General features: G+C 37.2%; 1 protein-coding gene across 3 annotated transcripts in view; it reads left to right on the forward strand.

Moving 5' to 3' along the window:
- SPATA17 (spermatogenesis associated 17) overlaps positions 1 to 24,608 on the forward strand; it is a 204,592-nt gene that overhangs the window by 29,762 nt on the left and 150,222 nt on the right. For all 3 annotated transcript variants that reach the window (XM_079934838.1, XM_079934837.1, XM_079934839.1), the window contains 2 exons: positions 10,181 to 10,231; positions 21,544 to 21,647. In XM_079934838.1, coding sequence (XP_079790964.1) covers positions 10,181 to 10,231; positions 21,544 to 21,647 — 155 coding nt within the window. The remainder of the gene's footprint in view (positions 1 to 10,180; positions 10,232 to 21,543; positions 21,648 to 24,608) is intronic.

The raw sequence follows: 24,608 nt of genomic DNA on the forward strand, positions 1-24,608 counted from the left end.
ACTTATGTATATGTCATTCCATGAACATTATGACTTAACTTTCATTGCTGCTATTTCTGCTCACAGCCACCATTCAGATGGTTATGAATTGACACCTCCTTTTAATCAAACATATTAAAGTGTATACATTTCAGTGGCTATTGTCAAAATATTCAACTTTGGAATCTATATTTGTTCTAATGGTGTTGGAGTTGCTGAAAAAATATCTTTAAAAGTTCAAGTAATGAGCCACCCAAGAAAATTGTTTGTTACTTTAGTGTCTCAACGAGGTTTGATCAAAAAGAGTATTGCTCAGCATCATTGCCAAGTTATTCTCCAGATTTGCATCTAATTATCTTTGCGCTCTTGAAAAGAATTAAAAATGGAGATTTTCCTCAGTTAGATTGGTTCTTGATGGTTTTTAAATCTATTAATCTGTAAGGTATTTCAGAACAGGTCTGTTTTATTTATCTGTTTTTGCCATTGAATGCACATAAGGATTCAATAAATAACATAATCTGATCTCAGTACATAATTATTGAATGAGATTAAAATAGCTGACATTTACTGGTTGACTAGTGAAAGTGAAATATTGTACTAAGCATTTTGTATACTTAATGTATATACCAACTAAAGTCTTATACCAGTCCTGTGAATACTATCACCATTTAATAGATGACGAATTTTAGGCTCAGAGATAGTTATTTCCCCAAGGATACACTGTTAGTGATAAGTGGAGAAAAGTTCAAACCCAGTTTGGTTTGATTCCAAAACCCTTATATATAGGTTTGATAGGCAGTTCAATCTCAGTCATTATTGGAGATTTCCCTTCTCTGGTTTATACAGAAGTCCTGTGAGACTTAAGTAGTGCCAACATAGCAGAGGTTCTTACTTTTGTCGGGTCTTCATTCGTAAGATGTCTATTGTCCGAGCTCATGTGTGTGTTTGATCCTTCAGGATTCATCCTTGGAGGATTCCATGGCTACTGGGCCACATAAAGGGAAAGGGAATTTTTGCCAAAGCTGATATCTTCCCTAGTGCTTAGAATCCTGTCTCTTCCACAGCTGCCACCAAGTTTATCCCTAGAGTTTTAGCCACCTCCCAGGAGCAATAAGAATGCCCAGTGTCGTATTTTCTTATTACAAAACCTAACGCCCTGCTCTTTCCCAGGCATGTGGAATATTTACTCCGTTTTTTTCTCTTTTTCTGCTTACACCTCTCCTCTTATCATCCCCACACACCCTCAGTGTAATTTCTCAGAGCTCAGATTTTAGGGCTGAGAACACATAGTCCTATAGTAATTATTTAAACCACCATTTCCAAATTTATTCTGCATAAATTTTTGTTTTTGCCTAACAGCTGTATATGAATACAATAATAATAATAATGCCATATAGTATATATATTAGGCTACAAAATGAATGGTATAGTTAGCAATTTTAAAACTTTAGTAACAGTTGCTGTTACTAAAATTTAGCAAAATTTTTAGCCCTGTATGTAAAATAAGTACAAACAGCGCAGCTATTTTGGAATCAGAAGAAACAGAACTGCTTGGTCTCTTTCCCTGTGGCCTCTGTTGTCATCTGAGCCACCAGAGCATAATCTGAAAGCCACTGATTTTAATTTGCTTGTCTGGGGAAGGATCACCAAAAACTGATGTTATTAACTGCCTGGGGGGAAGAGAACTTGAGGAATAAGCGTAGGAAGTAGGCTTTTTACTGTAAACTCTTTGGTAGCTTTTGAATTTTAAACACTGTGAATATATTATCTATTAAATAAATTAATTAAAAAGGAAAGTCAATTTAAAAGGCACTACCCCCACCAAACACACACAGGCAAGTAATAAGCGCTCAGGTGAGAAGTTAATGTTACCTCCAAAAGTCTAAGAGGTGAGACTTGCACTGAATCTCGGGGCATCAGTAGACTATAGCCTGGGGAGAGGGAAGGCCATTTCGGTTAGGAACAGCGTGAATGAAGGTCTGAAACTGGGAATAAGCGTGGTGTAACAGGAAATGGTGAGGATGTTGATCTAGATGGCTCAGAGTATTTGAGGCGCAGCGGCAGGTTGGTAAGGAGCTGAATGTGACTTTAATAAAATAACTTCCTACATTTTTAAAGGACTTTGATTTTTTTTTTTTTCTCGCGGTACGCGGGCCTCTCACTGTTGTGGCCTCTCCCGTTGCGGAGCACAGGCTCCGGACGCGCAGGCTCAGCGGCCATGGCTCACGTGCCCAGCCGCTTCGTGGCATGTGGGAGCTTCCCGGACCGGGGCACAAACCCGTGTCCCCTGCATCGGCAGACGGACTCTCAACCACTGCACCACCAGGGAAGCCCTAAAGGACTTTCTTGTTTAAACACATGTTTTACATTCATTGTTTCATATTTTCCAGTAACAGTCTGTCAAGTCGAACGTGCAGGTGTTGTATCTTCATTTTATAGGCGGAGACATGGAGGCTCAGGGTGATTAGATGATGGGCCTCAGTTCCTGATCCCTGCAGATCCATATGCTAAGTACCTACTAAAAGTCTTCTCTGGAGGTCCCTCAGATAGCCCCAATCTGTTCCTCCTTCTCTATTCCTTTATTCAGGTAAATGATACAACCATTCAGCTGGAAACCCACAGTCATCCCTGACTCCCCACCACCTTCTTTTCCCCACCCGCTCTCTCTTATCAGTCATCAAATACTTTGCATTGTCCCTCAGAAAATCTCTTGACTCCAACCTAAACTTGATAGTTTCACTCCCATGCCCACTATCCTCACTGTAGCATACAGCACAAAATTCATACTCTTCAACATGACATGTCAACGTTTTCATAGTCTCATGATTGCTTATCTAACCTCACTTCTTGCTAAACCTGTATAAACATACTCTGGACACGTTAAACCACTTTCCATGATATATCAAGATACGCCATGCCCTACAGGTTTTTTGCAAGTGCTCTTTACTCTGCCTGGAATGCCATTCTTCACTCTGACCTGCCTCCCATTGGTCTGAATCCCTATTCATCCTTCAAGACTTTACTTACGGATTAACCTTCCGGATCTCCTGAGGCTGAGTATAGAATGGTAGGAGACTGCAGGTATTAGGTGTGCCTTCCTCATGCTTTACTCCTGTAGGTGTTTGTGTCACTGTGACCCATTTGTTTATTTACATCTCTTATTTGGGAGCTCCTGAGATGCAATGACTATTCTATTTATTATATCTCAAACAATCACAGTAAATGTCACATAGAAAGCCTGTAGAATTTTTTGCTAACTGGATAAATTTATAACTCACCGGGATATAAGTTGGAAGACTTCGCTATGGTCAACCTAACTGGTAGATTGGTATCCACGTGTGCCAAAAATTCTTCCCTACCCGCCTCCTCATAAAATAATGATTCCTCCCCATCTCATTGATTTTGGGCTAAGCCATGTGTTGTGGGCCATAGCCACAGGGAAACTTAGCCCGCGTGCAATGTGAGTAAGAAATAAACTTTTTGTCTTATAAGCTAGTAAGGTAGCTGCATTTTTATCTCAGCAAAGCTGATTAATGGTTGTAATGACAACAAAAGCATGATGTTGATAAGAAAACATTCTGAATGGGACACTCAGTGAAGCTTTTACAAAAAGATGTTGTGAGATTTTGAGTTTGTGATGATGTTAGGACACCTCCATGTGGTGGTGTCTTGTACGGCGATTTTGCTACCTCTCGGAAGAGTGTCTGGCACATTATAATTAGCACTGAACAAAAGCTTATTAAAGAGGACTTTTAGATGAAGAGTCAGAGCTAGAGATAGAGGTTTTAGAGCCATCATTATAAGATGGCAGGATTTTCTACCTGATGGAAAAGTATCTGAACAGTAGAGCAGAGGGCCAAGGATTGAGGCTTGTGGAATGCATTAGTAGGATTTAGGCAGAGGAAGGGAGTTATAGGTAGATAATAAACAGAAAAACAGAGACACAATATCACAGGAAGCAGAGGAGAAAACTGTTAGAAAACTTGGAGTTATCAACAGTCTCACTTGTGGCAAAGGTCAAACAAAGGGAACTGTGGAAAGTCAGAAGTCCTAGGATCTCTTTAGATAAGTTCTGTATTTTTAGACAGCCTCCCTCAAAATTCTACTATACCAGAATATTTCTCTCCAGCTTTTAAATAATTCTCACAGCAACACCAGTCAACTTATCCAGTCCTATAGTGTTATGCGTTCTCCACTATGGTGCCCCTCACTAACCCACGATAACAGAGCCATTCCGGTTTTCTTTTCTGATTTGATTCTTTTTTGCTTCCTGGATGACTATTGTTTTTGTTTATTTTAATTTTCAGTGTCCATTCAGGTCTTCCTGCTGACTTTAATGCTGTCGTATCTGGCAACATAACCCAAATTTGTCCGTCGTAGGGACCGAGGACTGTTGATTCACAACCTCAAAAACCTTTCCCTGTTAGTGAGGATGTGCTCTGATTCTTCTTTTTTATTAACAGTGGATTTCTAGTCACCTGGCGTGTGTGTTCAGTGCACGTGCATCCCAGACCTGCTGAATTCCTGCTATGATTTTACTGCAACCTGCGCTTCCCATTGGATACTCAAATGGTCCTACTGTTTTGGTCCCCTTCTTGTTTTCAACTGTATAATGTTCTATATAGCTTGTCCTCACCACTTTTTGCTTTATTTCATAAATGGTGACGTGAAAATAGTTATTTCTGTAGGCGATAGTACCAGAAAAATGTTCAAATATTTCATCTCCCTCTTTCGGAAAACTAACACTTTGAGTGTTACCTGAGTGAATTCATCAATATAACCTAATAGGACATCAATATAACCTAATAGTATGCATCTTGTTATCCTTTTCAGTTTCCCCATTATATAGTTTATATGATGTTTAATATCAAGTACACTATTTTTAGTCACCACACTCTGAGAGCAGCTACCCTGATATATGTGATTAATTCTATATGCATTATTGTGAAAATAGATATGTAACTGTAGTTCTAAACAGCTCAGTGTTATGTTTTTAAGTTGAGATCATTTGGTGAATAACATATATATGACACCACATTAACAGAACTTGGTTAAAACTTTTTGTTAAAGTATATTAATAGCCTCTGGTAGAACTGATTAATTTATAAAGATAATATTCATTAAAAATAGATTATTCTTCAAATTATAAAAATAATTTAATTTATTGCTGAAAAGGCTCACAGTACTTATATACTGCTTATCATTTTACTGCTCTTCTCACAAAGTTTTCATATTTGATTAGTATTTGAAAGAGTAACAATGGAAAGAAATCCTATTAACCTTAAATGGAACAAAGGATATCATCTGCTATCAAATCCCATTTTGCGTTGTCATCATAAATACCAGCAGGTTTGTTTTTGAATGGATAGTAAAAATACATAAAATTTCAGTCATTATTTTTAAAACTGATGAGATTGTCATGGTTGCTTGTACGGACATTTTTATTTCTCTTCATTAGATAAATGAATGTTCCTTCTATAAGCCCAACTCTTTTTATAAATCTCTTTATAAGGCTTCCAATTCAGTTATATGTTAATGAGGCAACATTTATCACTCTTTAGTGTTAGAGCAGAAAACTGAAACATAATCTACTTTTTCCCCTCAGGATCTGGCTTTTTAAATAAATACCAAAGGCTGGATAACTTAAGACTCTGACTTTTCTAATATAAATTTAAAACTTTGCTAACATATTTTCATTATAATAATATGATTTAGATTTAGTTTACTTGCTTTTAAAGATTACATTAATAATAACGGTGAAAAATAATATAATTGGCTTTTAATTTTGTGTGTGTGTAGAAGACGGAAGGTTATTTTAACAATCAGCTGTTGATAATGACCAGATTGGTATCAGTTGCCAGCGAACAAGGCAAAGCATATGCACAAAATACTCGTGATTATTTGATAATAAATCATTTTAATGATCATACTCAAAATTATGAAATGAGGATGGCACTGATGTGGAAAATAACAAACGTGCAGGCTCCCCAGATCTGTTATCCATATGTGCCTGGCTTCTAGAGTTTCCAGAGTCATCACTTTAATGCAAATATTTCCTCTGTATTGCCCAGTCTAGCAAATAAAGCCAGTTGATCTGGTCAAGTTCATATAGATGTATTACTCAAATTTATTATAAACATGTATTACTTTAAATGTTCTGTTTTTTGAAAATTATTGACCGTTTGAAACTCAGGTTTTCTTGGTTTCCAACCTAAATGCTCAACAATAATGGAAAGATTAGTTAATTTATGATATGTTCATTAGCAAACTATCAATGTAGCCATTGTATATAAACATATGTGAAGAAGGAACTTGAAACTGAGGAGAAGGACATACCTGTACTAGATCTGTCTACTAGGTGGAAAAGCCTTTAATAGAAATTAAGCTATCAGGGATTTAAGGAGGAGAATTTGCAATCTGAGTTTAAGACTTAAGAGGAGAAACTAGTTCACAGGGTCTGGAACATGGCTATGGGAAGTGGATGTCATCGCGACTGGGAAAGGCAGGCAATAGTGAGAGCAGGTAATTGAGTGTGTTGTATATGTGAATTTGGAAAGCCTTAAGATACGGCAGGAGTTGTGGTGAAGAATAAGACCTTTAACTTGGTGCCAAAACGTTTAGAGCATATTATTGGAGTAGGTCAGGGGAGGCGAGGAGGGGAAAGGAGGAGAGTGTACCTAGAGACCTGAGGACGGGTGACAACACCAAAAAGGGAGAGAGAATGATAAATGTGAAAAGCTTGAGAGTAAACAGTGAGGTTTTTTGTTCTTTGGGTTTTTGTCATGGTAGTTGTTGTTGCTTCTAAAGGAGTGCTTCCTACTGGTTTGAAATGGTTTGAAAGTATCCACTGGAGCTGAGAGAATGCCAGCAGCTTCTTCCAGTTGCTGGTGCTTAGAATGGGGGAGAAAAGGTGGTTTCTCCTATAAATGTTTGTGAGAACAGCAGGACACAGAGGATTTGGACAGCTAGAAAAGGATGATAAGACGTTTTAGGCAAGGCGAGTAGTAGGAGCACGGACATGAAGAAGAAAAGATAATAATTTGATCAGATTTAGGTTTAAAGGAGCAACATGGTGGGAGATGATCGGAGAACAAAATTGGGACCTGGTGCAGTGAGCTTTGAATATCACTTGACCTCTAAGAGAGTGGTTCTAACCTATCCCCACCCCTGCCCCTGCACTGTAATTCACCTGGTAGAAAAAACGGAAACTCACACACAAGACATGTTCCCATCGATATCACGGTTCAATCCCATTGGATAGCAGCCCTGTCCAAAGGGTCCACATGGATACTGACAACTGAGAAAATCGATTTTAAAAGGAATACAACTTCCAGAAAAAATTTCAGAAGCCTTTTGAAAATTGAGCTAGGTGACATGACAAGGGCCATATGGCCAACAAGTGGTTTATTTAGTGTTCAAATGCGATTTTCATCCCAGGAATTCTTCCTACTCTATCTGTTCTAAATGCAACATATCAATTCTGTTTATCTTTCTCTCCCTCTTTTCTTTCTCCCCCTCCCTCTCTTTTCCCCTTCCTTCATTTAGTCAACAAATAGTTGGGAAACATCTATAATTGAACATCATGTTTTCATTACATTGAATCTATCATCTTTTATGCTTGATTTTCACCCCAGATCTTTAGTCTTCCTCTTTAACATAGACTTGGTACCTTAATGATAAAATAGGAAATTAATATATAGTAAGGAAAATTTGGGGATTTTTCTCTGCTGATGAATTACTATCGTCTGTCATTCTTGGATATGTTATCAATATTTAGTAGCTGTGATATATTTGCTTATGCAACTCCATGGAATGGAAGAAAAAAGAAAACTTTTAGGACAGAATCCTGGAAAATAATATTAAGAACAAGGGTTTTAGTATGAATTATAATTTAACTACTCATGTAACCAAAAGAACAAATATTAGTATAACAAATAATCATCATTGCTCAGAATAGAAATATAGAGACAGTATTTTACAAAATCTCAAAGTATCTAATGTGTCTCATAGATAGCTTATGGAAATGCATGATTCACATTCACAAATTATTTTTTAGTGGTTTTAAAAATTGTGGTAAAATATATATAGCACAAAATTGATCATTTTGACTATTTTTAACTGTACTGTTCAGTGACATTAAGTACATTGTTATGCGAGTATCACCACTAACAATCTCCAAAACTTTTCCATCATCTTAAAGGGAAACTCTGTACCCACTAAACACTAGCTCCTCCTTTTCCCCCAGTGCCTGGTAACTACTATTCTACTTTTTGTCTCTGTGAATTTGACTAATCCAGGTACCTCATATAAGTGGATCATACAATGTTTTCTCAGATGTTTTTGTGGTACTTTCAGATCTGGGCTATAGAATTGAGAGTCAATGTAACATCTGTCTGTGCTTCACATGAGAATGATAACCTGGAATCAAAGTGCTTTCCCACCTTTTAACTATAAAATTCAAAATTCTTAGGCTCAAACCTATATCTCTTCTTTGTTCAGAATAAAATTTAACCTCTTATAGCGTTTGGAATTTTACTTATAGTTAAATCACATACTTTTAGCCGCAAAATGCGTAACAGTGATAATCCCTTTCCTAATGACCATCAGCTATGTCCCAAGCACCTTAAATACCTGATCTCATTTTATTCTTCACAAGAACTCCATGGAGTATGTGATGTCCCATTTTGTAAGGCTAGAAGTCAAGACTGGGAGACTTCAAGTAACTTGTTCAAGCCGCACAGCTGGTAAGAGCAACGTCAGGACCTGAACTCAGGTCTGTGGCTTGAAAGCTCGCTAATGCTCACTGCTGCTGACTGAACAGCAATATGAAAAAAGATAAGAAACAATATCTTTTTCTGAACCCAACTTTCTCGAATATATAATTTCCAATATGTTTCTTCTGTGTAAAAATATTTAATGGTGATATTTGCCTTGAAGAAATACTCTAAGTAAATATTTTAAGTTGACCTCAAACACCAAGAATTATGCCTTGCTTTCCATAACGAAGAAAGAGAATTTAAAATGAAGTAACATCATTGTGTTCATTTGTAAATAACATATTGCAACCAACTGTTTACTAACTGCTCAGACTGTTGATAACTAATCTAGCCCTGCTGCTCTCCACAGACAATTTGCTGTGGATCAGATCAGGCAATTCAAACAATGCTAATTACAGTGAAACCCTTTTATATGAATTCCTGTTTGTTGCAGGGAGGAAGAAAACCCCTATATAAAAGGCTAAGGCACTTATCTCTGATTTTTGCTGAAACATAACACCTATTACCTAAGTTCAAGTTTAGATTAGTCTGATGAGTGTTGACTGAATAAAATGGATAAAGGTGTATTTTGTGTGGAAAAAATATGTATTTCAATGTTTATTGTACTGTCATGAATTATGTTAATTGTGTCTTTTTAATTGAAAGAGCAGATGTGGAAGTTTTATTTAAAGCAATATTTTCATTGAAATAAGCTATGTTGCTAAATGATTATTTACTGTCACAGAGATTCGTGCATTAAAAGACAAATGTGTCTCTATTAGAAAGAAACCAAGTCTTTAGGAAGTCTTCATTATGTCAGGGGATTTGCTGTAACATGATATCATTGTATTTATGATTTTATGGTGTTAAAATGAATATTAAATGAAACAAAATTCCCAAGGATTACTCAGGAGGCAGCTAAGTACATAACATTTTGTACAGATGGTTGGAAGGCACAATTTTGCTCCATCACTGCATCCATATCCTTGAACGATTTCGACTGAAGACAGCATTTCTTTGAATTTTTCATTAAACCAGACGTCTTGAAATATGAATTCCTTTTATGTTTCTGTGAGTTTTGGCTAAAAGAACCCCAGTGAATAAATCATACAATACTACGTGTCACCAGCACTTGTGAATATTTCTGCTTTGTTATTCTATTCTCAGTAGAGCACCATTGATTATCAAACTCAGCGGAGAGCATTTTATGGTCATATATCTCCATTAGCTCCTAGTTTGACTACCATAGATTTTTCTGGTTAAGCCTGCATTATGTATTAGGAAGCCTATCTCTTCAATACAAAGTTTGATTTCATTTTTCTAAGCATAGAACTCTTATTATGTATTATGTATAAAGATTCTTATCTTTTATATGTAAAAATAGGCTGCACTGTCTTTGTGTAAAACTAAAATATATGCCATCTTTTTTTTTTCTCGATTCACAGTTAGCGTATTACACTATGAAGATGAATCTCTACAATGCGATGGCTGTCAGGGTAAATATTTCTTCACTTGTTAAACAAATGAAAAGTCAATTGTGCCCTGAATTCGCTTTTAATAAAATGAGCAAACCAGTATAATGCAAATTTGATTGATATGCTAATGGTAAAGAGAGAAAAGAGTACATAGTTAAAAAGTTAGTTGTACTAAATAGTTTGGGCAGGGTTAAAAATTAGAGTAAAATGTAAAACATGTAGTTATCAATGCTTATGTTTTAGAATGTTAAATATCTCTGAGCCATGAGTAGAGAAAGACTGTAAATATTAATGAAGCAATGTATTAGTTTCCATATGTCATATAAAATATTGTGATAAATAGATGAGCATGGTTCTGGAATATAAGATTCCTGCCCAATACAAATCAATTAGAAATTATTCATATGATTTCACAGTAATAAAGTCAGTTTCCAGCTTAGAAGTTTTATTTCTATCATTTCTGTGTTCACTTTTATGTGTTATTTGCCTAATAGGAAGCTGAATTTAGCGATTATGAGGCTTCCTCGGTTTCTGCTGAGATTTGGGGAAGAGCCACGACAAAAGTATAATTTCTTTTGTATCAGACAGTATGATTTTAGCTTAATTGTGAAGCTATTATAAATGGGGAAATTTCTTAAGTGAATTTCATCAACGTCCTTAAAACCTGTGTTTTAATGTTACCCTATTATATTCTCTCTCATTAATCTATTAATTCTTGCTTCTGCTAATAACGGATTTTATTTTGGGTGAAGAAAGATAGTAAAATACCTTCTGAAAGTCCTGTGTTGAACTAAGGCAAGTTGAATTAACATTATTTTGCTGACTGACACTGCTTTGGGAAGGGACCTTCCTATGCAGATGTGAGTGTGTTGGAGCCCAGCCCAGGGCAGATCTCTAGTATCTGTCCACCTCTCGGTGGTTCTGTAGTGTAAGGGGAAAAAAGAAGAGGAAGAAGTAGATCTTTTTTGCTTCTTTTCCAGAGGCAGATACTCCAGATGCACTGGTCTGTATTTACCTTTCTTAGAAATTCAGTAATATAAGAAAATAATGTGGCTTTCCTCTTTTAACGGGAATGCGTGAGTCTGGGAATTGAGGAGATTCTGATTCTCTGTACAGCTCTGCCAAAGACTTAACCTCTGAGCCTAAAACAGTGTTAGATTCTTTTTCTTTTCTGCATGCCCTTTGTCAGATACGTCTGCAAAGTAAAAAACAATAGATGACGCAGGACCTAAAGCAGTTGATGGCAGGAGGCTTAGACGTCCCCATAGATCACCATAGGTCACCAAGGGAGACAGAGGCACAGGAGTCAGGGTTAGAAAAATGCATTTTCTTGTTTATTATTTAGCCCCCAATTTTGTATTGAATTCTGATCTGGCTTGAATCATTAAGATTCCTTTTACCTTGACTGGGCATATCTAAGAAACTCATATCAAACCAAGCCATTGAGAAAGCAGTGTTTTTGACTTATTCTAACATCATACTAAAAGCTACATTTCCTAACGTTACAGAACCAAACTTGGGTCCTCTTGCCCATACACAGTAAAGCCAATCTACTGACACCGGGTTGTGGTGAAGGAGAGTGGAGCATTTATTTCAGGCACCAAGCAAGGGTTTCTGGTAGCTAGTGCTTAAAAGGCCCGAACTCCCTGAAGGCTTTCAGGGAAAGGTTTTTAAAGACAGGGTGAGGGAGGGGCATTGTGGGGTGTGTGATCAGCTAGTAAACATTCTTCCGATTGGTTGGTGGTGAGGTCATCAGGAGTCAACATCATCAACCTTCTGGTTCCAACCGGCCTGGGGTCTCCGTGCTTGCGGGCAACATATAGTTAACTTCTTCTGCTTGGTGGTGGTTTCAGTATCTGCAAAACAGCTCAAAGCATACGGCTCAGAATATTATCTATAGTCCTTGAGGAGGAACTAAAGGTCCTTAACTTTGTATAATGGCTAAACTATTATTATTTTGTCTTGCTTGACTGTTTTCCTTTCTTTCTGCATTTTCTCATTTCTCTGATTAAATTTACTCTTTGGAACTTGAGGAAGGCCTAGGAGGCTAAAACTTCTCTACAGACAAGAGGCAGATGGAGGTCGCGGGGTGTGGGTCAGTTCTGGGAAGGCCCCATAGGGTCCTGCTCGGTCACACCTTAGTAGTATTGCCCAGGGTTACCTCATCTTTGCTTAAAATCAGCGGACAATGTTGAACTCTCCCTAAGTCCTGTGATCCTAGAAAACAGCAAAGTTTAAACCCCTCCCCGCCCCCCAACTCTTTTGTGTTTTGGAAACAGCTTACTGCAAAGAAACCCACCCTTCCCCATATGACTTAGCTGTGGATGGCCCCTTGTTTACCTATGACAAGGCCAGACACAGTCCCCCAAATTCCCATTTTTCTAACCTCACAAATGATTAGCTGAACTGCTTGTCTCCATTGGTCAACTGGAAAAAACATGTTTATTAACCAAACTGTGCTTAAGCTTCTCTCCTTCCCCTAGGTCCCTGAACTTTAGCCAGCGTACGGCATCTCCTTAGTACCTCCTCCTGAGATGGGCTTCAGGGTAAAGCATTCTCAGATCTCCTATATGATTATGCCACCCTTTTATCCCACTTCCCCACATCAGGTTCTTTCCAGCCTTGTTCACACCTTCCTATTAAAAGGAAAACTCCTTTTGCCTAAGTTTCGCCATGTTTGCAAATCTTATGGTCAAAGATTCTCCTTATCGCAATAGTCCACCTCCACCGCTGCAGGAATCACTCACCCCCTCTTTCTTGCAGTAATTCTTTCAAATCAAGTCTCTCCTTGCTAGGTCCAGATTTGTTTTCTTTCCTTTTTTTTTTTTTAAATAAATTTATTTATTTATTTATGGCTGTATTGGGTCTTTGTTGCTGCGCGCGGGCTTTCTCTAGTTGCGGTGAGCGGGGGCTACTCCTTGTTGCAGTGCGCGGGCTTCTCATTGCAGTGGCTTCTCTTGTAGTGGAGCACGGGCTTCAGTAGCTCTGGCACGCGGGCTCAGTAGTTGTGGCTTGCGGGCTCTAGAGCGCAGGCTCAGTAGTTGTAACGCATGGGCTTAGTTGCTCCGCGGCATGTGGGATCTTCCTGGACCAGGGCTGGAACCCATGTCCCCTGCATTGGCAGGCAGATTCTTAACCGCTGTGCCACCAGGGAAGCCCCATATTTGCTTTTTATTTGACACATTCCAGGAGAGAACAGTAGAGGTGGGAATGCAGTGGTCATTAAAGCAAAGGGAAGGAAGACTTGAGCATTACATAGAGGTTGAAATGATCCACTAAAGGCACTCAGGAGTTTTTGTGAGGCTCTGTGGAGATGTAAATACTACTGTTGGAAATTTATAATAGAAACCCTTCTCTACAAAGATGTTCAAAGACTTCCTTCAGAGGTTTGGATGAGTTAATTTGGTAACTTGGTAATGAGGAATCAGCTAGCACAGAGGCTGATGTGATTACCTAACAAAGATTAATTTTTAGCATTGAGTGATCACATGACTAGAACTGAACTTATTTGTAATGGACTTGGACAAATCTATTTGTAAGTGGATTTTTTGCAAGATGGTGCTCTGAAAATTTGTCTTTGCGGGAATGAGAGGCTGAAGAGACCAATGTGTGGTCCACATACCTTCACGACATACACATCTGAAGATTACAACCCTAGCTTGATACCAGCAGCTGAAGTTTTACGTCTACTAGCCACAACTCTACCTTTTCAGTTTTTAAGCTATGAAGTAACTTTGCTCAAAAGAGCTACCCTTTAAGTGATTAAAATGTGGGTGGCAGTGAGTTTACAGGTGGAAGAATTTCTAGGAGTAACAGGTAACTACCAGAAATCTATATGGCCAGTAATATTCAGGCAGATATATTTTTATATATGCACCTAAATCATACAGTAGAAAATAAAAAACTTTTGTCTTACCCTGCCTCATAGACTGATTCAATTGCAAATTATGTATTTGACTATCGACTACTAGCATGACAAGTTATATTCAATTGTCAAAGAGGCTAGTGGAGCATTTCTGAAAAGAGAAGGAATTTAAAATTTTCATTTGTAGCTAATCCATTCCTAAATAGATGTCACTTTTTTATAATGAAGAACAAATTATATGTATGTGATTATTTAATGTCATAGATATTCATATCTTGATTGCTGCCTTTATTTTTTAAAAGGTCACCTTTTCTCTAAAGATTTTACCATCCCCCTACCCATGTAGAATTGATCACTCTCCTTTTTTTAATGTCCCTACTTTACCATCAACATACTTCTGTTGTAGAACCTGTAACAATGTATTATCCTTACTAATTTACATGCCTGTGTCCACCCTCCCCCACCAAATACTGTAAGTCTCTTGGGGCCCAGATCCTATCTTCTTAGTCTTTGTATCTACAGTTCCTGGCTTATACTAGGTTGTTAAATAAATGTCCCTGAATAAATCAATGAACGTTGGCTCATGCTTTTTTAAACAAGGAGTAAAAAAGTTGTTTGTTTTAAATATTCTTTGTTTAGGTCCCTTGGCGGCCTTCATGGAAATTATTTAAGCCTTTGCTGGTAGATCTTTAAGGCTTTTTTGAGTGCCCGACTAGGCTAGGTGGTGTGGATAAACGGGACATGGGAAGGTAATATTTGGTCAGTGCAGTTCATATGTGAATGGAAGACCTCATGAGCTTTGTGACGTTGCCAAAATGTTGTAACAGGTACAAGCTTGAAGGAGGCTTGCAATGATATCAGCTGCTGTCAGAACCCACAGTGTGCCTGTACAAAACCCCTGCGACTGATTTGCAGCTAGGCCGTGACAGTCAATTAATACAGCAGTAAATTGCTCAGTAAATTTTTATCTTAGCTCCGGGGGCCCTACTTCTCCCGTTTCTCCGTGCGACACATTATTGCCTTTTTGGTCTTTAATTTGAATTTACTCCAGGTTAAGGTTCTGCTTTTCCTCCAGCATCTTGGCTGCTGCTCTGTGGATCTCGTTTAAATTTGGCCCCCCAATCTTTTTTTTCAGTTCTCACTCTTTGAACAGCTTTTAGTATCTTATACAAATGTCATGAGTTGATTCATCTACTCAACTTCTTTCTCTCCCTGTTCCGTCTAGGTGTACGATTGTGTATCTTTTTACAGCCTGGCGCAGAACTGACCCTCCATTTCTGATGCTACTGAGCATCTACGTAAGCACTTGGGTGTCACTTCAGACCCTCCAAACACAGGGCTTGGAGAATCGGTTTTCTAATACTATAAAGACGAAAGGCAAAATTACTTCATGTGTAGAAAGCCCATTTATAAATATCCACAGGTAGCAAAAAAAAGTGCAGTTTAGTGGAATTATTTCATCCATCCTAAGGTCTTTTACTTGTTCCTTTTCTCCAGTACTTGGATTCGTGGTTCTCGACATTTACGATTTTTTTTTCTTTATGGCTTTTGTTTACTGGCTGACCGCATCCAGGATGAAGCCTATTGTATGGAGTGGCACATGTCTTATATCTAATTCTTCCATTTCTGGGGATACGTCCATTCAGCCTCAACTGTGTCTTTGAGGTCCCCATTTCCCCAATAGAATGGTTCCAGATTCTCATATTTACTACCCAAGCGTGAATGGATATAGCTGGTAGATACCTGAGTATACTTTAGTCAAACCAACCGCCAGTGAGAGCTATATGTCTCTGAGGCATATATGCAAGAACAAGATTGCAATACCACGTAACTCCAAATCTTGGTAAGTCAGGAACATTGGTAAATAATAATGACAACAGTTAGCAATTGCATAGCAGTTACCACTCTCCAGGCACCATTCTAAGTATTTTAAATATTTTAACTATTGTCTGACATGAGCAACTCTCTGAGGTAGGTATCATTATGATTCCAATTTGAAAGATGAGAAAATGGAATCGCACAAAGGTATCTTGCCCAAGGTCACATAGCTAGTAAGTGACAGTGTTAGGAATTGAACCCAAGAGGTCTGGTACCCACATTCGTGTTATTTCTGGTCACATATAGACTTGCCTTTACTTCTAGTCGTCTTCTCCTTTCTTCAGAAATCTGGATGAGAGCAACTACATGAACCCTCGACTGAGCTGTTAGGGAAATTTTATTGCTTACACTCTGGTTTTCTTGGTTGCCTGACCCCATGACCCGGGTAATTCATGAGCATTCTTACTGGTAGTACATTTCACTCAGGGAATTCTAAATTTAGTAATAATTCGTTGAAAACCAAATTGAGACATCCCAATTCAGTGTCACGTGCTTCCCCTTGTAGGCAGAATTGGATGGGGCTTAGGATGAAAAATGTCACCTTATAAATGAATGTTTAAGCTGTGGTCTTCACATATTGCTATTGTTAGCATCCGGATTTGTCATCTATCATAACCTCAGGTAAAACACCGTTCTTGCTACAATTTTAAATGGATTTTTGTACAGGATGTAGCAAACGATGAAAGAGAATCTGTCATTTCTTTCCTGTATGGAGTATAAGGTGCAGATCACATAGATTTTTGTGATCCAAAAATTTGAATTTGGTTGTATTTGAACCTCCGCCCTACCTGTTTTGGACCCTGAAAAATTAGTAGAAAGAAAAGAGGACTTTAACTTTGTTAAAAGTTTAGAAGCCCCACCAAATAGTTACTAGGACTGCTGTTTTTCAACTGCGGATCTCTCCCTTTATAAATTAACTCTTAGAATATACTGGTCTTCAATAAAGTTAACCTACTGAGGATATATAATCTGGCACAGACTTTGGAAGTTAACAAAGGTAAACTCTCTAAGCATTACTGATTCCTTGCAATTCCTTTGAAAAGCCTCCTTTGGGTCATCTCACACATCTAGAATCCTAACTGGAACAATGTCATATGAATGCAGATTTCAAGAAGTGCTAACGTGTAGTATCTTGGAGATCTCTCTTGAAATATATGTTCCAACAGACTTTTTCCTTTCATTTTCAAAGATCTGTGAGGAATGAAAAATGGTAATAATCTAAAACTTAGAGAGTTTTAAAGAACTGCAGATGTAATTAATTGTTTAAGGTAGAATTTCTTTTACCCTGGAAACCTTGTCCATGTTATTGATCAATCACATGTACTTTCTCAATGGTATTCATGGGTGTCTCAACCAATCCTTTATTGTTGCAGTTATTTTAAATGATTTGACTTGAAATTAGTGCCTCAAGACATTTTAGTTCAGATAGAAATCCTCACTTAAAGGAAAAAAAGGACTATAATAACAAGAGGACCACTAGAGTAACATATAAACATATATATATATATAAAACATATATAACATATATATAGGTATGTTTTTGACATGATAATGTAGTGGCATTGAGAATGAAAACTGTGATATTACTAGTTTTAAACACCCTATCTTTGAAAATTTAGTAAACCCACCTTTCTGTGCTCACTGCATAGTCTTCTAGAATGTTGAACATTCTAATAAGTAAAAGTATAATTATGATGTGTCCTATTTATATGCTCTCATATACATTTAGAGCATTAGTCCTGGGAAGGGTATCATCAGTGAATTTGTCTTTCATGTTTTAATTTTAATTTTAGGTGCCAAAACATTTTTTCTCTCTTTTGATAACATTAAGATTACTATGAATTTTGAGGAATAATAATAAACCCAATGGAGAGAAAATCTTTTCTATGAACAGATGGCTTTTGATATATCAAGGTTTTGCCATTTATTTTAGTGCTTAAAATAAACATTATTTATAAGACCACTTACATTTTGATGTTACTTAATGAGGAATATGCATCATTGATTTGACTAGCTTAAGAGGTCATTTAGAACTTGCCCGTTAACAAGCTGTAATCTGCTGAGCACACAATGACTTTGTTTAAAATTATCTATTCAGAGCTGATCAATGACAATAATTGTTTTATACCAATCACTTCTGAAAGTTGCTAATTACTTTGAAGGGCATGAATACTAGCCCGTTTTTGGAAGTCGTAACCCACTCACCTTGAAGTTATCAAAAAGTCATTTTGTTATCAAAAGTCATTTTGCCTCTTGAAAGTACTTTGTTTTAAAAAGAAATTAAGTTTATTCACTAGTACTGGGATATCAGCAGGAAACATAGGCAAAATTTAAGATGTCGTTTGTTCCTATAACAGGAAGTATGGTAGAATCTCAGCTATTTGTATCTTATATCAATTAGATGCTGGTTAAACTGGGCTCCCTATAATGTAAGAAAATGGTGTCTTTTATATTAAAGAGCGTTGCACACACTCTTTCTCTTTATACAGTACATCCCTCAGATGCTTTAGTGGGAAAAGCCTGGGCTTTGGAATAAGACAGAGCTGGGTTTGTGTCCTGGCTCTGTCATTTACTCTTTTACTGGTATTGCTGTGACCTTAATCAAGTTATTAACCTCAGTTTCTTCATTGTTAACATGGAGATCATGCCCTCTTCACAAGGTTACCATGAGGATTAAAGCAGTTAGCCTAATACCCGGCACATTCATGGAGTTCAGTAAATTTTAGATTCTTTACTTCACTGGATGGCGGCATCTTCACCCACTCACACGCCCAGCTTCTTCCAGCTGTTTTCACTCACTCCCCTCTAACAAAGGCATTGAAACGTTGATTATTATACTTCAGTGTGGATGAGTTTTAATTTGTTATCTTAACCATCCTATAACCTGTTATGAGCTTTAATACCCAGTTGTGAATACCAGGATTTGTCTTGGAAAGGAATCGTAGCATGCTTTGGGGTAGATGTTTAAGGAGTTGGTGCATTGGAAGACTGTCTGAGAGCTTAATGGTGGACTCTGAGGGTGTGGTTAGTGCTGTTTCTTTAGTTGCTCAGTGTGGAGTGGGAAGGAGCCCATGCCATTGGCCTCTGTTAGTTCCCTTCCGACTGGCACAGATTTTTCAGCCAATTTCAGAGTTTGCCCCTTCAACTTCTTTTCTCCAAGTGGGCATCTCCACTACTCTGCCATGACCTAATCATAAACCACCATCCTCCATCTTTCCTTCTCAGTACTTCAGCATGCATGTTTTACGTTTTCTGGCACATTTAATCTAATTTTATTTAAAATTCAGTGGTGTTTTCATGTAATAGGTAGTCCATCCCTTAACAGTATGATATCCTAATATTTTCCCATGCTTCCTGAGTCACTTCTATTGCCAATGATGGATTTTCTATCAGTAGTTTTGTTTACAACTGTTCCTGTCTTTAATACAATTAATACTATATATGCAATAAAAGTAAGCTGAAATTCATGTGAAGCCATCCAACCAGCTATATGACCCAAGGCATTTATTTAAGCTCTCTAAGTGTCAATTTCCTCTTTTATCAAAGAAGGCTAATAATCTCTACTTCAGAATGATATTGTAATGATTAAATTAAATAAGCCAGGAAAATAGTCATTATTCACATGTATAATTTATATATATATATATATATATATATACATATTACAATTGGTTATTCTTTTTCATTAGGAAAATGGTTTTGTATCAATTCCTCCTGTCTCTTTGCCAGCCATAATACAGTTTTGGTCAAATTAGAGGGAGGTAGTTTCTAAACTGAGTATAGAACTTTAGAAAAATTAATTTTTCTTTATTTAAATAACTAAGCTCTAAATTAAGATCATTTGGAAAATATTTAGAAAGACACATTCTATAACATCGTTACACTAGCTTGTTATTCTACTTAGTTTTACTTTGCAGAATTAATTTCTCTGATTTAATTTTTCTTATAATAAGAACAGTAAGATAAGTGGTTTTGCATAACTTCAGTTATTTTAGTCATTCCCATACTGGGAGGTTGACTGAAACATTTCTTCAAAGTCTTCACATTTAATATTTCAGATTGTAAAATACCTTTTAAATGGCCATATTTTACAACAGAGAAAAATAAGGGCTCATAATTCAAGTAAAATATTTTTCCTGTTTATTCTTATAGATCCAGCATTCAAGGTTATAAAAATTTTAAACTCAGCATATTTAGTAAAAAAATCATAGGCTTTTGGGATAAAACCCAACGGACTGAGGCTCATTCTCTTATTAATTACTTTTTCCTATGAAAAAATAAATTTTAAAGATGTGTGTTCCTAGCCTAGCTAACTTTGCAAAACATTGGAAGGACTTCATATCCAGAAAAAGAATCGTTCATAGTATGTGAATAATTCATAAATATATGGAAACTGCTGGAAAATTTTAGAGAATGAAGTTAAGTCTTTATACAAGGCTAAGTTAACATTTTTTTCAATTTTTTCTATTTCTTCTTCTTCTACTCCTTTAAAGAAGTTGAGTTTTTTTTGGTTTTCCACAAAATTAGGATCTATACATTATAATTTTTGTTTTGAGTTTTTCTAATAGAGGTTGTATTAGCAAAAATAGAGCTTAAAGAGATTGATTCTTCTTATGATTACTGGGGCTTTTAAGGCATCTAGTAGCCCACTTAACTTAGACACTTAGACACCAACACTCCTCTCCTCTCAAAAAAGAAAAAAAGATACTTTCAACAGAAATATTTGTTCATTGAAAATTGCAGTTCACAGTTCTGTATTGCAGTGGTTTAGAGAATGGGCCCCCTGAGTCCTAATTTGATTCCTGAATCCATCACTAATAGCTGAGTAATTACGGAAAAATTGAATAACTTCTCTTTTCAGCAGTTTTCTCATCTGTAAATATCTCATAGAAATGTTCTAATGATTAAATGCGTACATACAAACAAAACCCTTAGAATAGTGCCTCACACATAATAAGAGCTCAATAAATGTTACCTACTGTTATTATTAAAGAAGTATTAAAATGTCATGGTGAAGGTACAAGACAACATTTTGTTTAAAGATTTTGATAGCACTGAATTTAAAAAGCCCATTAAAGGGAGTTCCTTAGCAGTCCAGTGGTTAGGACTCGGTGGTTTCTCTGCCACGGCCCTGGGTTCAATTCCTGGTCAGGGAACTAAGATCCTGTAAGCCGCATGGTGTGGCCAAAAAAAAAAAAGTCCATTAAAAACATTGATTTCAATGAGATGAAATACAATCTTCAAGCCCGTTGGTTATGAAAAACAAAAAATTTGTTTGGTCAGGAAGCAGAAGAGTTAGGAATTGGTAAAGCAAATTTTTGATCTTTCAATAGTTAATTTCACATTTAGTATTTGTAAAACAATGATAAATATTATAAAAAATTATAGTAACCTAGAGTATGTTTTTGTCTTTATAATATTTTATAATAAATCTATGAGTACAACCTATATTTGCAACTGTTATATTAGTGGAAAAGCCTAAGACTTTATTTGATAGGAGTCATCATCATTACCTTGATTTTGAAGAATTACTAATGTTTTCACTAAAAATGTTCACTGGCATATTTCATCTTTTTATTTAATTCAATAGATTCAGAGGCGATGGCGAGGCTATAAGATTCGGAAATACTGCTTTAATTATTTTTATTTGAAGGAGTACCTGAAAGCTGTTTCAGAGACCAATGATGCAGTTAGGTGAGTAGTATAACCACTAGCCTACTCGTCACAATTTTAGAAAGGTTACTCCATAGATGTTGATCATGATCAGACTTAGGAATACTTTCTAAAACTAAGTGATATTTTAGGCAGAAATTTATTGATAAGATAGAGATATCTGATTCTCTTTAACAATTTGAGGCTGTTGTATTTTTAAATATCTTATACTCTTGACTGTAAATTAGATTATTCATGTGTGTCGTAGGCCTACCTTGACACTATGCAAATAGCTTAGTTTCAGTAAAATTGCCTCATTTTGAGATGGATTTATCTGTAAAAGGATTACATAGATGAAGGCTTAAGTATGACAATCCTCAGAACATGTTCATCGGCAAGAACTTGCCTCTCAAAGAAGAAAACATTATGGAACACATTAAAATGGACTGTTTTACTGTCGGTTTTTATTTCTGTAAACACATAGAAAGATAACACCTGGATTTAGGCCTTAGGGCGATGTCTTCTGTAGATTTAAAGTTATTGCAGCACTATTCATTCAGCTTTACCAAAGCTCTATGTACTAAGTTTTCATATTACTTCAAAAATCGCTAGTCTTGGGCTTCCCTGGTGGCACAGTGGTTGAGGGTCTGCCTGCCGATGCAGGGGACACGGGTCCGTGCCCCGGTCTGGGAAGATCCCACATGCCACGGAGCGGCTGGGCCCGTGAGCCATGGCCGCTGAGCCTGCGCGTCCGGAGCCTGTGCTCCGCAACGGGAGAGGCCGCAACAGTGAGAGGCCTGCGTACAGCAAAAAAAAAAAAAAAAAAGCTAGTCTTCTCCTCTTGTAATATTGCCCCATTTCAATAAAAAGGAAATAGTGACGAATCATAGTTGACATTTACATAATAGTTTTACTTTCAGTTTCCACATACATTATCTCATTTTACTCTTAACGTTTTTTGAACTAGAGAAAACAATCGACATTGTTAGGACAAAGGTGTTCTCTGAGACCTTAAAATTATATATATATATCATAAGAAATGTCTAAAAACTGACTTCCCCACTTTTAACTTTCTCGCATATGTTGTGTGTATAAAAGAGTCTGGTCTTTGGAGATTGAGTATGGGGAATTTATAAAGTTGATTTCCTTGGAAATAGCAATGAAGATTTGGGGAAGCTGGAATAGGATTTAGTTAATGAGAAAAGTTGGAACACTCAGAAACATGTGGGCCACAGGGGCTGCTATTTACTTTCTTCCTAAGAAATCCAGAGTTCTCTTGATGGGCTGGCTGGCTGTAAATGGCAGGCTTGAGCTTGTCAGGAGGAAAGAGCTAGTGGAAGATGCAAGAGGGATAATTTGAGTAGGACTGGGCCTAGTGTGAGGCAAGGGAGACTCTTAAGGCACAGAAGTTAAGGAGGCGCTCACTGCCAGGGTCATGCAGCTGCCGACCCTGCACTTTCCCAGCCTTGAGAGTGTATCCTTAAATTTTACATTTTAGAGGCCTCACTTGCTTCATCCAAGTCCTATGCCTGAATAGGAGAAGGTTCTCAAAGAGACAAACACGTGGAAGGTGGTTTTAGAAAGGCCTGTTTCTTCTGTTCAACAGATATTTCCATTTATCCTTGTTTTGTTCCTGATTTTACTGGGAATATGTCTAGCCACTAGAGAGTCTGGTGTATCTGTGCTGACAATTTGGTTTAGCCTGGTATTCTTTATCATATTACGGACTTATTCTTTTTACTTCTACCTCTCTTAGAGGTCATATATTTTTCAGGTGTATATTCTCCATCAGTGATTAATTTCCTAATTGTTTACCCCCTCTTTGTTCTTGTATTTGTTCCTAGACTGTTTGTAGTTCCTTTGCTATTATTATCATTGTTGTTATTTTTAACTTGGAATGGGGTATTGTAAAAAGACAGTGTTGGGGAAGGGCTAGGGCTGTGCTCTGGGGGTGGTAGGGACATGGTGCATGGAACATGATGGAAGGATTGGCTAGGGATAAATCCAGCAGGGACCATAACATACCAGGGCATTTTAGGCCATATTAAAGCTTGGAGTGGACTTCCTTTTTAAGGAGAGCAGCAACATGATTACATCTATGTTTTGGCATGCATGTTCAATTGCATTTTTCATAATAGTTATATTTAAATAGTCTGGTACATTTAAAAAATATCTATTAGGGTATTAATTTTACTGAAATAAAGTGTTTTCTTCTTTCTCATGGAAGAATATGCAACAGATTTGTTTGGATTGTTTCTTCATGTTTCTTTATCCTATTTTCCATTGAAAATCATTGGAATCCAGATTCTAGTTACCTTTTCCTTCATAACAAATTCCACCCAAAGCAGCTTAAAACAATACACGCTTATTATCTCATCATTTTATCTATCAGGAATCTGGGAGGGCTTTGCTCTGTGCCTGGGCCAAGGTCTCTCATGAGGTTGCCATCTGGCTCTCGGCCAGAGCTGCCGTCTCATATGGAGGCTCGACTGGGGGAAGATCCACTTCTAAGCTCACTCACAGCGGCCTCAATTCCTCCGGCCATTGGCCACTGGCATACCTCAGTTTCTTGCCACGTGGACCTCTCCATAGGACAGCTTATAACATGGAAGTTGGCTTCCTTCAGAGCAACTGAACCAGAGAACAGGAGAAAACATCCAAGATGGAAGCCGTATCCTTTTGGTAACCTAATATCAGAAGTGACATCTTATCACTTTTGCTGTATCCTATTCATTTAAAGTAAGAGACTAGGTTCATCCCACACTCAAAGGGGAGGATCACACAAGGGGATGACTTCTGGAGTGGGGATTGTTGGAGGCCACCTTAGAGGATACTTTCCATGTACAGTGACTTGCATATAATATTTGTTCAATAAGCACGTTGATTTTCAGCATTTGCCTAGGACAAAAGTTACTTTACATTAACTTAAGGCAATTTTTTTTAACATCTTTATTGGAGTATGATTGCTTTACAATGTTGTGTTAGTTTCTGCTGTATAACAAA

The sequence above is a fragment of the Stenella coeruleoalba genome, assembly GCF_951394435.1.
Source record: "Stenella coeruleoalba genome assembly, chromosome: 1".
Classification (NCBI taxonomy): Eukaryota; Metazoa; Chordata; class Mammalia; order Artiodactyla; family Delphinidae; genus Stenella; species Stenella coeruleoalba.